Genomic DNA, 16,631 nt, shown 5'->3' on the forward strand with positions numbered 1-16,631 from the left:
GGAGGATGGATCAACGAAAATGAGGAATTAGCCCTTTAGAGTTTGTTTTTCTTACTTCCCTGCAAACGGAAGTTGAATTTCCATCAGGATTCTGCCTTATATTGGAAGTGTTTCTTGAGAAAAGCACATTTGGCTAAGATTTTTATTTACTGCTAGATGACTCAAATTTGAATGTTGAGCTACATTAGCTTAAACAAGAAAGTGATGGATTTTATTAGACTGATTTTTTTTCATATTGAAAAGCACAACTCTTCTCATAACTGTTCTTCCTTTAAACATTGATGTCTCACTGTCTTGTCCTGTGAGAGCCTGAGTTAAAAAATGTTATTTTTTTGTTTGCTGCTAGCTGCTCTGATCTGCATTGCAATGGCAATTGCAATGTAACTGCAAGCACAGTGATTCTTTGTAGTGATCTGTGCGCCACCTTTGTTTTACTGCCCCTGTAGTTTTTAGACACAGTTGGCACATCTGGTTTTTAAGTAAGTTTATATTTTTTAATGCTGTTCCATTTCAGAAAGAAAACCTAGTGTTTACAGACTTCATATCCCCTGGTCATATGAAGACTCAATAACTGTAGTGAAGTAAGGACTTTACAATTCCGAACTTCTTGATACGTTTTTTGAAGAATATTTGCATCCTGTTGTGGTAATATTTCTGATATGAGCCAGTTTCTCCAGTGTTAAGTGTTTGCCTTCTGCATCTTTTCCTCGTTTACCTTTCTGCCCTTGTTGACAGTTTTGACTTTTCCTAGAATAAGAATACATGCTAATCGTTTGCTTAATGGTTCTCACTAATTTTCTTGAATAAGAAGTCAGATATGCTGGTCTGAAATTCTCAGGATATTCACTGACCCTCTCATGAGTGGAGAACAGTGGCTGCTCTGGATGCTGGCTTCCTCCTGGAAGCCAGGGTTTGGATTACACAGCAGCCCTCTGTTCACTTCAGCAGCATAGTCCTGCCAAAATCAAATGATACAGCTTGAAATATATTTGTCACTTAGGAAGTTGAACAACCTGACTGTATTTTAGATGGCAGGAAAACTGTATTTCCAGTTCATTTTAGAAGGCTTAAGGATACCTCACAATTTCCACCCCCTGTGTATCCCAGCAGCTTAAACATTTGCAGGAAACTGAATTGGATTCTTGGGGATCTGTTCTTCCCATTCCTGGCACTCAGCATATTTGCATGCTCTGTTCACTGAACTTGTCTGCCTTCCTTAGTGCCATGTCCCTCGACAGCTCAGAGGAGGGGGAATTGAGGATGTTGTGTAGTCCTTTGTGACAGGATAAACAAGTTCCTTACACCATTTGCTCACAGCTCCTGGTGACACTTGGTGTGGTAGATCTGCTTTGGATGCACTTGTTGAAGACTGAGGCACGTTTGCTTTTTTTGCTTGGTTGTAAGGACAGCAGTGACCATGTAAGTTGCTGTTTCAGAGTTCCATCTCTTGCTGAGATTTCTGCCAAGCTGCACATTGCTCAGCCTCACGACGACAGCAGCCTTCCGGAGTTAAACATCTACTCTTCCCCAGACTGTCAGTATGAAGTGAGTAAAACAGTTTTATTTTATAGCTAGTTTGCATTGCTGGATAATTTTTGCATAATTCAGTCTTTTAAACCATAGCTAAGTAATCTAAATAAATACTAAACAAATCTAAAGGTGGGCTGTGTGGCCTTTTTGACATGTAATGTGTGTTACAAGTATTTTGCAACAGCTGGGTTGGTACTGGAAGTTGGACTCTGAGTGTTTGCTTTTAATTGTCAATAGTAAGGTGTTCTACATTTAACTGTGGGATTGTTGTATTATAAAACTAAAGTCTGCTTCTTAAAAATGAAAGTATTTTGTGCTTACCCTTACCATTGTATGAAACAATAATTATTTTCTTTTTCAAGGTAATTCTGAAGACATCACTTCTACAGGTTCTTGGGCAAGTAAGTAAACCTAATACTAAATTGATTTTTTTATGTCAGTAGCATCTGTAGAAATTTGTACTTCCTCCCTTCCTTCCTGTGGCACTTCAGATTCCTTCTTGATGCCAAGAGGAGCACTAGTCAGCGATCATTTTGTAACCTTGTCCCTTGGCAAGGATCCTCCCCGGATGAATGTTGGGCCCCGGTGCTTAGAGGAGTGGAAAAGCTCTCCAGCTCTAAAGAGCTGCTGTAAATGAGGAGCATGAGCCTTTGTGGTGAGCTCAATATCTGTAGGTCACACTAACTTTCTTGCCTGATGAGTCAGTGGTGTTAAAACTTTGAAATATATTTGGCATCAATTAAATTGGGGGAAAAAGTCTAAGTAGGTCCATATGCTCCTTTTCAACAAATCTTCTTCGATTATCAATGAAGATGACATTGGAAAGATGGGGATCAGTAAAAATAGGCTGGCCATCTGCAGTTCTCTGGATCTAGAGAGTAATTAATTTGTAAGCACCAAAGAGTAGTGCTGGAATAAAGCTGGCAAGGTTCTCTATGTGAACGTATGCATTTAGAGCAAAGATTTCTTCATTTTGTTGTTATTTTAGGAGAATTTAGAGGCTGTTGGTATATTAATCATGACTGGGAAGAGTGGAAGCCAATTAATACAGGCACGTAATTGCTTCCAAAAGTTCTTTGCCTAAAAGCATATATAACTATATGCAGATTTTGCTTGGAAAGTGGCCTTTAAATTGTTTTAAACTTACTTTACTGAGATGTGATGCTTGATTTTTTTCATACTTGTCTTGACTGGAGAAAAACCCCATTTGTTTCTAATTTGATCATTTATCCAAACCTGTTTCATTAGCTGCTTATGTGAGATTCTAGTGTTTCCCATCTATAACATTAATTGTTGTTGGAGGTTAGAAAATCTTTCTTAAAAGATCCAGCTTCTCATTTTAATGCATATTTGATAATCTCAGTATCATTCTGGCTTCATGATAATATTGGTGTATGTAATTTTAAAATGTATTTTTATAGATAGAAGTGAAGTTATCCCTTTATCCTTATCTTTCAGATAGTAAGGTTCCATGCTGGTGCTTTTCCAGTCTATATTGTTTCTAATATTCTTCTTACTTATGGAGGACAACTGAGCACATTGAGATCAACAGGTAGCTTTCTAAAAGTCTGCATGTTTTTCTCTGTCACAAATGTTTTTAGAGAAATTGCTTATGGAATTTACTGATGAAAGACTAGCTAGATGTGAACTTTTAAAGCTAAATATCATTCAGCTTATGGAAGTACTTGCTCTTCATTTTCATTTTTTTCTTGGCTGGTGGTTCTTCAAGGTTGTGTCGTAGCAAAATATTTCCTTATTATTTTAAATCTCAGTCCCATCCCTGTGAAATACTGGGGTTGCACAGTAGTTTAGGATTACCAGAAGTCTACTTAAAAACACATGTAAAAATTTAAAATACATTGTTCATGTGCAGAAAACACTTATTTCTTGCAGGAAGATGAGATTTGCATAACAGCTGTGAGCCATGTCTTCAGACAGAATGTGTTTTGATTAGAATGCAGGGGGTGTTTGTAACGAACTCCATGGTGTCCCTGGAAGCTCCTGTGCCATTTTACCTTAATGTGGGTGACCCAGTGGGGAAGGGCCTTGGTGGTGAAGCATTCAGCCTTGCAGTACTCTTACAAGACATGGTTGTCTTGTTTTCAAGTCAGCTCACCATTGTCTGAATTTACGTTTTGTTGTGGATGGTCTTTGTTAAAGTTCATGACGTGACTAACTCCAGATGCTCTCTGTTCTTGATTCTAGGCCAGTGTTCAGACTTCTCCCTCGAACTAGTTAGGACAGCAAAGCCCTACAAAGTAGAACCTCTTATAAGCATTGTTGTGTTTCTGCAGGGGTGAGTTTGCATCGTTTATTTGTTTAAAGCAGCTTCCAAAAGTTTCAGTAAACTTGTTACTGGGGAGGAATATTATTTTATCTGTAGTCACTGTAAACACCTGACTGTTATTTTGCTTGAAAGACTGTAATAGAAGGAATAGTTGATAGATATCTAACCGTAAGAGCAATTGGAAATGATAAATAATACTGCTTTCATGTTTTTGGCAGGTTTAACTGGTTTAGAGAGATATGGGAGTCACTGTCACTACCAGAGGTGGATGCTGCTGTACTGAGTAGTCAGGATGCATGGTTCCCCCTTGTGTCCCTGATTCTATTTCTTTTTGGGACAGGCATTGCCTACTGGAGTGGAGTATTTTTCTCTACATCTCTGAGACTCTTCTCTACATTATGGTTAACTCTGATAAGGTAAACCAACCTGATGCTATATAATTATCCTCTTCTAGATGACTTTGACCCTGACAATTGTTTGTTTGCTTCTGTGGGAATGCTTGGGCAAGATTGAATTCTGGGCAGATTGAATTAATACATGATTTTAGACACCTGGGTTTGAAAGCAAGCAGAAATTGATATCTGGGAAGAAGTACAACAGGAGTTCTGTTTCTCTTTTATTTTTTTTCTTTTTAGACCTGCTGAACTTCAAAAAGATAAGTTGATTACACCCAGAAGACTCTGTGGGATGATAACTCTTGCCTTGGTTAGCTGGACCACTTGTGGTGCATTTGCTGTACTCATTATTTATCTTCAGTACTTGTTCAAGGTACTGGAAGGCTAAACATTTTGTATTTGTAACTGAACCAAATATTTTAGGTGCTTTGAATTAACCCCAGGTTAAAAGCAAAAATCCAAATTACCCTTTTTCATACATAAAAGAAATGTTATTATTCTCATACTTGAAAATATGTTTTTCTAATTTCTCAGTGTCATAATCCTGTAATTTGTAGGATTTTTCTTCTTCTTTTATTAATGCTTCTTACAAAGCATTGTGTGGTCCCATGTGCCCACTACAGCAATGCAGATAATTGAAAATTTCAACTTATAGCTACGCAATGTTATAAAGCAAAGACTAATAGCTGCCTTGAAGAGGAAGGAGCCCTCAATTTCTTTTCCTATACATCTTTTGCTTGAAGAATCCTTACTAAACAAGCAACTGCTTGTCTTCCAGGTTGTAAAACTGCACGTGACTGTAAGAGCAGAGCAGAACATGCACAACAGGGTGAGTCTGTTTCCTCTTTCTGTTCCAAACTGTGGCCAGAAATTGTCCGGCAAACTTGTGCCTTGGTACTCTCAGGTACCTGGTGCTGCAGTGACTGGGGAGCTCTAGTTCACTTGCTGCATTTGTGGTGTGCAGGAGCAGCCAGGCCATGAGCAGCCTGACTGCTGTTTGAAGTTTCTGCAATGTCAACCTGTCATCTAAGAAGAAAACTCTCTCTGAATACCCGCAGAATAACAGGGTTCCTCTAAGTTTTGGTATTTGATTATGCATGGCTTATCTTAAAAAAAAATAAATTCTAGGTAATCATCCATACTGCAAGTAAAACTGGTTTTTTCTGGCGAGGCAGTGTGTGGAGTTTAAGGTTTTTTTAGTCCAGAGACGACAAATAGGATGTATTAAATGAGTATGGACTGAGACTGCAGTAGACAGGGAGCTGTTTAAAACACAGTGAGGAAGTGCTTGGTTTCATACAGTTTGAACTTCGTTTTCTGGGTTACTTTAAGGTGTAGGATCAAAGATGTAAGCAGGTGTGGATAACAGCACATGCTATCGACCTGCTCTTTTTTGCAAACATAGAACAAAGCAGTCTGACAGGAAAAGTTGTTGTAAGTTTCCTTTGGGTTTCTTTGACTGGAATTTTCTTGTGTTTAGTTGAAAATCGTCTCCTTTCATCTCTAGATATTTTTTTTATTTCATATGTGGGGTTTTTTTTTCTGACATTGGAAGTTAGTATATGCCACCTCCGTTCATTTATCTTCACTATTTATTCCTACATGGTAACGTTTCACTCCCAGTTGCATTACTTCCCATATCTTTCCTGTCAATGATCATCTGTGATTTTTTACCCCCATGCTTTATTACTCCTTTTATTTTGTTCTTCCCCCTTCCACAAACTCCTTTTCATTTCACTTGTGTCCAGGCATCTACACTCTCCATTCTTTTCTTCCAGGGACATAGAAACTATTTGTGAGTGAGAAATTTCTGCTTAAATTTAGAGGCTTTAAAATTGAACTATTGAACTTGGCTTTTGATGGCTTTTTGAAGCATAAATTGCAGATTTTCTTCCTAAATCACAGCTGGTGTGATACTGTTAGGATATTTTCCCCCTCCTCTTTCCCCAGCATGAGTTCTTACAAGCCTGTGCACGTTTTTTCTGACTTCTGCCTTTCATTTCCAGGATTCAGGCCACTCAAAAGAAACTTCACAGAACTGCAGTACACACACAGTCAAAGCCCAGAGTTCAGTGGACAGCAATCCAGAAGCAGCAGAGTCTCCATCCAATAGCGAAACACTTGCTGAAGCTGTTAACAGTCTTAAGATGCACATCACGATCCTTAATTTATTCACCTGGATTGTGCTGCTCAACTTGCCATCTTTAATTTATTGGTTAAAAAATCTCAGGTAAAGTCTTAAATTGACACTAAGGTGGAAGAAAGTTACAGGGACCTTTGAAGATAATAAAAAATGACAAATGTTTGTTTCTTTACATCATTAGTTATCTTAAAGACTTCTGTTAATTATTGTTTTCTCTATCCTGTCTGGTTTGTATTGTGGTGCAAATAGGTGTTAAGTGAATCAGTGATATGTTGAAGAAAGTAATGTTCCCGAAAGGATTTAAGATCAGGCTGGGATGCCTGATTTAGATTTCATGTACTTTCTTTTTCATCAGCACGTGGATCTTATTTGGCAGCCTGGTTTAGAAGTGATGTGCTTTTTAAACCATTTCTTTGCAGGTACAATGTTAGACTGGATCCTGACCCCTGTAGATGCACAGCTATTATCCTCGTATGCATTTTAGAAATTCTAATGAATTCAAGTACTTCTGAAGTGAAATCAAGGTACTGTAGCCCTGTCTCTAGATTTGCTTTCCTGCTTCTTTGTGAATTATGCTGTAATTGTTCAGCCTCTGTAGAGATTCATGAACCCATATGGTTAAGTCTAAAAGTTGAGCTAAAATGTGTGCAAAGTACCTCTAGTTCAGTTAAGAGGAAAAAATCCCCTTTATTTGCCACCTGGAAATAAATTAAGTATGTGCTGTTGGAGCAATTGGCTGCGTAACAACTTCTTGAAAGGTGACTTTTTAACTCACGAGTCATTGAATCCTTTTGGGTGTCACAGAATCCAAGTGCATTGAGCAATTATTGTCTGACAGTTACAAGGAAAAGGGAATTCTAAAGGATTATAGTTATGTTCTTGTAGCTCCCGTTATGGGAGTAGAAATATAATGTGTTCTCTACTGGATTAAGAAGTTCTGAGAACTTGGTTTTGCTGACAGAATATTTCTTGTTGAGATATGAAATTAGTCAATGCTTCATGAATGACAGTCAATAATAACAAATGTCATTTATCCTCTTGACCAGTACCACTTGTTATCTCAAGTGATCTAAACCATTAAGACTTCCTGTGTTACAGAGAACAAATTTCTAAAATAATACAATATTTTTAATGACATTAACCTTTTTGAATAATTTCTCTTGCTTATGCATCAATTTTTATGGCCTGTTAGACCCAGTTGTTCAGTTTTAAAGATTAACAAAGCCTTGAAATGCAAATTATTTTGCAAAGGAAAGTGAAATCTGGCATTTGCATGCTTTCTGCATATCTGGCTACAAAATTATAATTTTTTTTTCTTTGTATTCTTACAGTAAACTCTTGAAGATTGCAGCCAAAGTTCCACTCCCTTTGTCTGTTGCAATGCTGGCCTTTGGACGAATGCATTTATACAGAGTCCCACACTTTGTAACCTTTTCCCTTCTTCTCCATGTGCTGTGCTGTTTTGTGTAATGTTACATTCTGTATAGGACACATATAGGACAATGCACCCTGGAAACTTAACACTGGAGATGGGAAAAATTGCACCACAGAAATGCCTAAATTAATATGATCAGTAGTTTACATTATGTGGGCAAGAGGACAGAACTGTGAATACTTCACAAAACATTCATGGTTTTATTCATGCTGCTTAGAAAACTTTTCCTGGTGTTTATTTCATGTCTCTGAAAACGGAGTGATTTAACTGTGTATAAGCACATGGCTCATATCAGTGCAACATCTCAGTACTCTGCCTTGTAGACACTTGGGTATTTCACTGTAGTGCTTTGTGAAAACAGACCTTTTTTACTCACTGTGCCATGCAGTGTCTGTGTTCTGAACTTGCATCTCTTGCAAATCTAAAGTATGCTGGTTAAAACTCAATGCATTTCAAGCACACTGTGACTATCACGAAAACCACACAGCCAAGTATACTTTGAATTATTTTATGTTACATTCAAAAGCTGCCACATTTGTGTCTAGACAAACTAGAATGTACTGCTTATATAGAACTGTTATTTCTATCAAACCATTTGTTCAATCGGTGTGAGTTGAACATTCGTGAGATTATTGCAAGTCTTACACATTTTACTTTTTGTGAGAGTGAGAAAACAACAGTATTCTACGTAGCTTTCTATTCAGGAAGGATACCAGCAGATTCATAAACAATTTGCTGTAATGTTGTTTTAAAACATTGTCAGTTTTCTCCGGAATTTTGAAATTAATCCTTGGATTTTGTCCATATGTAGAAGCTAGCAAACGCTGAGATACGGTGTGAGTTAAGTGCTGTTGCTGCACTCTCTCTGAGTAGACAAGGCAGGCTTTTTTCCTATTGTAAACAGAGAATCAACCATCTCCTAATAATTGCCAGTACATAAAATGAATATGGAATAGTTCCAGCCCTGCAAACTCCTGTCCTGCCATACAATGCTAACTTCTGCATGTGGGCAAACTCAGTAATAGTGGGAAATACAGACCATAATTATTAGCTCTGTATAAATTTTATCTTAGTGCCTAGACGCTACAGTGACTGCCATTTATAATAAAGCTTACAATAGCTATGTGTAAGGTATTCTCTCCCCTGGGCGTGTTTGTTTCTTCTGTTTTGCCACCAGAAGAAATCTCAGCAGTCCTTAGGTTTAAATGATGCATTGAATCTGTGTAGAGATGAGCTTACTACTGCTTCTGTGTTAGCTGTCTCTGCTGTGTCTGAGATACCTGTTACCTTCATCTGGAAATGCTAGACCAGCTCAATCATCTTATAGGAGTACCAGGAGGAAATCTGCTGCTCACTGGCAGTCAAATGCACTCCTGGGACAGTAGTACAGCCAGCCTGACCTGTTAATTCCACCATATCTTAATAATCTTGCCTAAAGTGCCTCGGTTATTTCTAACATGTTGTTAAGGTCAGTTCCTGTGAGCTGGCTGGAAAGACTCAATTCACACAGTGACTTTCCAAAATGAAGGACAGACGTGAAAGAAAGCCACGTGTGTTTTGTTTGCTCGTATCCAAATCAGCAGTTCGAGCTATTAATAAGTCATTAAAAGTGCTGTAACTGAGTGAGGGTATTGTAGTTAGCCAAGCCACTGTCACTGTTATCAGTAATCTATGTCTTGGTATTCTAGTCTTAACCTCTTTAAAAAAGAAGGTTAGATTATGTATAGTGTTTGTAAATCAGCAAAGTCTTTGAATAGATTATATCTTGATATTTTCTAATCAAATGTATGCTACGGTATATGTATATAAGATCATTTGTGTGACTCAATATACTTGTAGCTAAGTGCACCAGTTGGTTTAACTAGTTATTAATTGCTGTTCAGACACAGAAGAGCAGAGTTGTACTTGCAGATGGCTGTGAATGAAAGATGGTGGCAAAACTGCATTAGGGCTGGCAAAGGGCTGTGAAACGTGCAGGGTCTGATTTCTCTGGAAAATAGTTTTCCTTGACTTTCATGGTCCAATTGGCTTACTACTTTATTTTACTTCTGATTTTGTTTTGCCACCTTAACAGGCTCTTTCTGCATGAATCCATTTGCTGGAACTGTTGGAAATGGAACAGACTCAATACTTTGTATCTTTGATAGCTTTCAAAATATGCCATAAAGTGAAACCTACTGCATTACAGCAGCATAGGATAGTACCAGTTTGTTTGTTTGTTTGTTTCCATTTAATGATTTTTTTTTTTTAGCTCGAGTTGACTTGATAATTGTTAGCACTCTTCTTAAAGTGGCTTCCAGGATCTTGTGTATATTCCTGCCTGATTTTCAAGCTGGAGGTAGGAATAGGTATAATCCCTAGTCTGAGATCCCAGATGACAAGAGTTTTTCACATCTCCCTCAACGCTCCCTCTTCTCACAGATAGTTTACCTTTACTGGGGAAAGGAGGGGAAGCCTTCCTCCTATTTTGAATGGCATTGTGTGCCATTTAATAGATTTAAACTGTTGTCAGGGCTTACTCCAGTGATCGTGGCCTGGACAGCTTCGGCTGTTTGGCAGATTAGGAGTCTAATCCCAATTAGATTTGCCCTTTACTCAGTGCATGGTAATAGCATTAGAGCAAGTCTTAGCATTCATCCCATTCTAGGAGAGGCTGAATTATCTTACTTGTCATTCTGAAAAGGACTAGATTTTGTAACAGTCTGAGATTGTTTCTCAGGTAAAATACAATGAATGTTTGTTGTTACTTTTGGACAAGAAGCTTCTGTTAGGTGAATCTGTAGTTCTGCCACTGTTCACAGTTATAATTTCAGCAGAAACATAGGATAACCCTATATATATATATATATACACACTGTTAATTGCATATTTAAGGAGATGTAAATATTACTGAAATATCCTTTATTATGAGTGGGCTGCATTTATAAAACAGCTTTTGGCAAATACATTATAATGTCTCTTACTACCTTTAATTATATTAAAATTCCAGTTTATTCTTCAAGTATTAGATTATCTAGACTATGTGGGAGGAGATCAAGGCACAATTTGTAAGGGTTTATACCTCAGGATGCAGTCAAAATAAGAACTATTTATGTGGATCTAATAAATTTTTTTATAAGCTTTCAGACACAGAATGAGGAAACAGGGTAAGAACTTAAAATACTAAATGCCACTAACTTTTGGTACAGCAGAATCTTTCTTTGACAGGGAGAGATTTAATGAGAAGCTTTTAGTGATAGCTGCATACCCTGAAATTACTCTTGAAGTCTTGTAATCTTTTCTGCTTGATGTCATCAGACGTGTTCCTCACCATCTCATCCTGCTGCAGTGACACATGTAGCTGACACTTTATAGGAAATCTCGGTGTGTCTGATAAAGAACTCACATCTTCACTGGAATTACCAAATGTACCTTGGAACTGAGTGAATTAATCTTGTCCAAAGCTAATCATTTCAGTTGTGATTTAAAGATTTGGGGGGTTTTGGTTTTGGGAGGTTTCTTTGTATGATTTATTTCCAAGAAACCTGCACTGACTGGAATTTAAGTTAATATTATTTCTGACATTTAGAATTCTGCCTTGATTTTGGTTTGGACTGAGCTAATTCACGTAGCAAATCATTCCTTAATATTAATTTGCTACGTTTCAAAACAAATAGATGAATAATGACAAAACCCCAAGCAGTGCAGTAGCAATACATTGTAGAAGGTAAAGAGACTGCTGGTATGTCTAAGTGAAATTTTCATCTATAACCTAATTGGGCTAACTTTAAAGTCAGTGATTAATAAAATATATTGACATTTAACCTCAAAAGCATTGCATATGTCAGTGTTTGATCTGTCTCATTTTCCATGTGTTTGCCAATAAGAAGTGATGAACTCACTTGGTGTTTCTCTGAAATCTGATAAATCTGACACATCTGACAGTACAGAATAAAGTCCATTCTGTAGCCATTAATAAATGTAAACATTTGAGAAACTTTCATTTGAATCAAGTTTATTTCAATGCAGGGTTGAGTGTGTTTAGACTTTTGTTGTATTTATACTGAGGTAAACCCAGCCATTTACTGACCTTTAGTACTCTGAGCTATGAAAATGTTTTTGGAAGCGGTTGTAGAGTTTGTGTAGAATTGTGCTGCTGTTCTAAGTCACTAAGCTACTAGAAAATTGTTAGTTGTAAAGTAGACTGAATTCTTAATGCTTATTTTCCATTTAATGTTTTAATGGCGAATGTTTCTATCTTAATTTACAGCTTTGACTTTTTGCGGTGGTTTTTTTTTTTTTTTTTTTTTTTTTTTTTTTTTTTTTTTTTTCTGGGAGGTGATCAGTCTAGGTTTTGTAAGCATTTAGCACTGTACTGTAAAATACAAAATTTTCACCACTGGTCCTTTAGGGGAGAAATACTTTTGTTACCAAAGCTGCATACTGCTGTTGTATAGCCTCTAGGAAATGTGTGACAATGAAGAACAATACAAAACTAATCCATTTTTTATTTTAAAGTACAATTTATACCTTCTTTTTAGAGCCAGAACTTTAAACTAGAATATTAGAATCCATAAAGTCTTTAAAAATTTGAAAACCTTTTGCGAAGACCATACTTTCTGATGTATATTTTTATTTCTGGCAGAATGTGTTCAAAGGTTTTAATCAGCTCATCTATCCTCAAACTCAAGTAAAAAGTATACACTTTGTCTTATTAATAGACACTGCTGCTTTTAGAAATGATTTTTATGCATTTAGAGAGAAAATTCCGTAGCTCTTACTTAAGCAACTCTGCCCAGTTTTTCAGGTGTTTAAGCATGTAATGCCTCAAATATGTGCTTATTGCCTTGTAGGATGATAACCTGAGATATTTTGACTTTAATTTTCGTAAGATTTAAGGTGTCTTTCTGCATTCTTAAATGTAGACAGGTTTTGCTACTCATGCTGTCATAAACAAACCTCTCTGCAGGTATTGGCAGGCTGTGCTCTGCATTCTGTAGAAATGTGTGGTGTCAGAGCTGAGTTTTGTCTCTAAAACCAGGAGCGGTGAGCACAAGTGTATTTGTTATTTGTGGGACAACCCTGCAGCTGCAGCTCCCTTTGGTTTGCAGTATCCCTGCCCTGCAGTGCCCACCAGGATGTTCCAGAGCAGTGGAACTGCAGCTCTCTTTGGTTTGCAGTGTCCCTGCCCTGCAGTGCCCACCAGGATGTTCCAGAGCAGTGGAACTGCGGCTGCAGCTCCCTTTGGTTTGCAGTGTCCCTGCCCTGCAGTGCCCAGCAGGATGTTCCAGAGCAGTGGAACTGCAGCTCCCTTTGGTTTGCAGTGTCCCTGCCCTGCAGTGCCGAGCAGGATGTCCCAGAGCAGTGGGAACTGCAGCTCCCTTTGGTTTGCAGTGTCCCTGCCCTGCAGTGCCCAGCAGGATGTTCCCGAGCAGTGGAACTGCAGCTCCCTTTGGTTTGCAGTGTCCCTGCCCTGCAGTGCCCAGCAGGATGTTCCCGAGCAGTGGAACTGCAGCTCCCTTTGGTTTGCAGTGTCCCTGCCCTGCAGTGCCCAGCAGGATGTCCCAGAGCAGTGGGAACTGCAGCTCCCTTTGGTTTGCAGTGTCCCTGCCCTGCAGTGCCCAGCAGGATGTTCCAGAGCAGTGGGAACTGCAGCTCCCTTTGGTTTGCAGTGTCCCTGCCCTGCAGTGCCGAGCAGGATGTTCCCAGAGCAGTGGAACTGCAGCTGCAGCTCCCTTTGGTTTGCAGTGTCCCTGCCCTGCAGTGCCCAGCAGGATGTTCCAGAGCAGTGGAACTGCAGCTCCCTTTGGTTTGCAGTGTCCCTGCCCTGCAGTGCCCAGCAGGATGTTCCAGAGCAGTGGAACTGCAGCTCCCTTTGGTTTGCAGTGTCCCTGCCCTGCAGTGCCCAGCAGGATGTTCCAGAGCAGTGGAACTGCAGCTCCCTTTGGTTTGCAGTGTCCCTGCCCTGCAGTGCCGAGCAGGATGTTCCAGAGCAGTGGGAACTGCAGCTCCCTTTGGTTTGCAGTGTCCCTGCCCTGCAGTGCCCAGCAGGATGTTCCCAGAGCAGTGGAACTGCAGCTCCCTTTGGTTTGCAGTGTCCCTGCCCTGCAGTGCCCAGCAGGATGTCCCAGAGCAGTGGAACTGCAGCTCCCTTTGGTTTGCAGTGTCCCTGCCCTGCAGTGCTGAGCAGGATGTTCCAGAGCAGTGGGAACTGCAGCTGCAGCTCCCTTTGGTTTGCAGTGTCCCTGCCCTGTAGTGCCGAGCAGGATGTCCCAGAGCAGTGGAACTGCAGCTCCCTTTGGTTTGCAGTGTCCCTGCCCTGTAGTGCCGAGCAGGATGTTCCAGAGCAGTGGAACTGCGGCTGAGCCGGGGGGAATTGCAACAGCTGTCTCCCACACACTCGTTCTGTTTGTTGAAATACCAGCCAAGACTATTGCCCCCTCCAACTTTAATAATTCCAGGCAATATCTAAGTATCCAATGTGCAAGTGTGTTGATATTTATTTTTACAAAAGGCTAACTGCACTATTTTAGGATCAATTCAGGCTTCAGTATTTTCCACCTACTTGACTCTGAGTTTGGACAGAGGATTTGAGACTGCAGCACCTGACAGTTGGAATACTTCAAAGAAGTCTACAGGTAGTAGACAGGACACATTTAATTAGAGTGCCAGGCCAAAACTGAAATGTGAAATTCCTCACTGTGACTTTAAACTTGTAGCTTTCTAGAGAAAAAAAATAATACTGTGCCTTAAACCAGTAGATGAATACACTCCAACTGTAGCCTGTGGACTTCCGTAGCCTTATCTTTGATTTTTGAAGTTGACCAAAAATATTTGTGTGGATCATACTGAAACACGATTTGGGGAAAATGCTTTAAAAAATGTTGACCCCGTTTTACATTTAAGAAAATGAAGATTTATGACAAGTACAGCATATTTTTTGTTTGGAATCACACCAACCAAAGTCAGAGAGCTTTAGCTGACCTGAATTTTTCAAGCCTTTCTGTTGTGACCAAAAAGAAAAATAAGGAAGGAAAACTTGTCACAGATACCTGTCTCAGCTTTGAAGTCTGTGTGTCAAATTATTTTTAAACATTTTGATCTTTAGTCCTCAAAAATAATAATAAAAAAATCCTCATAATTGTAGTTTCAGCAAAATACTGTATTTAAGCCGTTGAATAGCAAAATCTTCACCAGTGTGAGAGGAAAATTAGACAGGGACAGGGTTGATTGTTTATTCAAAACTCTAGAAGTTTTGAATACTAAATTTTACTTTTTAGGAAAAATATTAATAGGTAAATCCCTGAAAACTCACATGTAGATTCTGGTTTTGGGGGAAAAATTGTACCTTTTGTTTTCCCCCTAATTCATTAAAGAAAACTAGAAATACTTAAGATCTTAAAATCTTGTTTGATTTTTAGTAGGATTTTTTACATGTATTTTTTAATACAAAGAGCTTAAGAAAAGCCACCGCTGGCTTTCCTCATTTGTCTCTAGAGGATTCTTTGTGTTTTCAACAACCCCCCCAAATTCTGACTGCTCCCCCTCCCACATTAGCATCTCTTAGCACTGAACCTTGGAAAGTGATGCCATCTCAGAGCTTATTGTTGTACTGTGGGGATTTAGACTGCACATCAGCTGCTCAGAGCTGGCTTGAAGCAACAAACAGCAAAATTACAAAAAACTTCCTTTCATTGAGCACCAACTTTCAGCCTGGGTGCCACAGTGCTGCTGCTGTGGCACAACAGGAACACGCAGCCTCCGTGTCTTCCCTGCTGCTTCCTTCAGTGGCCTGGCTTTGGGCTACCAAAACTCATTCCACTCACCTCACTTCTTATTTTGTGATGATGTTTCAGCAGTCCTAGCCATTGGTGGTTTTCTAGCCACCGGAATATTCTAGTATTGAAACCCTTGAGAGGTAGAACTACCTTTAGGGCCTTTGTGTATGGTAACTCAAGAAAAACTATGATTCCCCACTGACCTTTTAGGGGTTTTTTCAAGCACAAAGACAGAATGATGTTGGCCGAAATACCTGGTTTGGGTGATTATGTAAAAGAACTCAAAACTTTGAAGAAAACATGTAATTTCAGGAAATTATACCTTACCACTTCTTGAGCAATCTATCTTAGAAGTTTTTAACTCTTCCTGTTTTCATTTCTTACATAGCTACCATAAATCTGATGTTGTACATGGAACTCACTCTTAATATTTAAAGATATTGGCAGGGTCTTATCTGTAAGTGTTTGAATAATGCTATAGCAAATGATTGGTTTATAAAAATGTTTATAACTAAGATCTTACAGATCATGCCATGTATCATAAACTTTGGCAAAGTCCTTGCCATGTGAGATGCTGAGAAAACCTTGGAAAAGAGGTATTTTCAGATAATGTGGTAATTGCTGAAAGATGAAATCTCATAATCCTTAAAAACTGCATTTAGATACTTCTTTTGGTGTAGCTGAAGGCAACTTGATTGGGAGCTACTCTGGGATGTTCCTGTTTTGTTTGGTGGTTTCCCTGGCTGCAGTGTGTATTTCAATTTTTTTTTATTTGTCTTTTTTTTTTTTTTTTTAACCTAAGTGTGCATGACTTTAAGTACATTGTCTAGCAAATCCCCTGCTGAAGAAACACTTGTGTATATTTTTGTATGGTGTTCCAACGTGCTTGCATTGGTACAAATGGTTGTAATTCACAAAAAGTGCCACTTCCAGTGCTGCTGTGTGTTGTGTTACCCGTACTGCTGTTGTACAAACACGCTGCTGAGTGTTGTGAGCAACGTTTGCCTTTAGTCTTGGCTCAGGTACTCATGTGGAACAGTTTGGTGCTTTTCCTTCCGACTTGTAATACTTGGTATTGTAAGCA

At 38.9% G+C, this 16,631-nt stretch overlaps 1 protein-coding gene across 1 annotated transcript in view; it reads left to right on the forward strand.

The window, feature by feature from the left end:
* Nucleotides 1-11,770, forward strand: part of PGAP1 (post-GPI attachment to proteins inositol deacylase 1) — a 30,920-nt gene extending 19,150 nt beyond the window's left edge. The window contains exons 17-27 of the mRNA XM_040070136.1: nucleotides 515-581; nucleotides 1,437-1,545; nucleotides 1,893-1,931; nucleotides 2,989-3,082; nucleotides 3,736-3,826; nucleotides 4,036-4,233; nucleotides 4,453-4,585; nucleotides 4,991-5,041; nucleotides 6,219-6,442; nucleotides 6,775-6,879; nucleotides 7,687-11,770. Of these exons, the coding sequence (XP_039926070.1) occupies nucleotides 515-581; nucleotides 1,437-1,545; nucleotides 1,893-1,931; nucleotides 2,989-3,082; nucleotides 3,736-3,826; nucleotides 4,036-4,233; nucleotides 4,453-4,585; nucleotides 4,991-5,041; nucleotides 6,219-6,442; nucleotides 6,775-6,879; nucleotides 7,687-7,825 (1,250 nt within the window). The 3' untranslated portion in view covers nucleotides 7,826-11,770. The remainder of the gene's footprint in view (nucleotides 1-514; nucleotides 582-1,436; nucleotides 1,546-1,892; nucleotides 1,932-2,988; nucleotides 3,083-3,735; nucleotides 3,827-4,035; nucleotides 4,234-4,452; nucleotides 4,586-4,990; nucleotides 5,042-6,218; nucleotides 6,443-6,774; nucleotides 6,880-7,686) is intronic.
* Nucleotides 11,771-16,631: the final 4,861 nt, after the last annotated feature.

The sequence above is a fragment of the Hirundo rustica genome, chromosome 7 (genome assembly GCF_015227805.2).
Source record: "Hirundo rustica isolate bHirRus1 chromosome 7, bHirRus1.pri.v3, whole genome shotgun sequence".
Taxonomy (NCBI): Eukaryota; Metazoa; Chordata; class Aves; order Passeriformes; family Hirundinidae; genus Hirundo; species Hirundo rustica.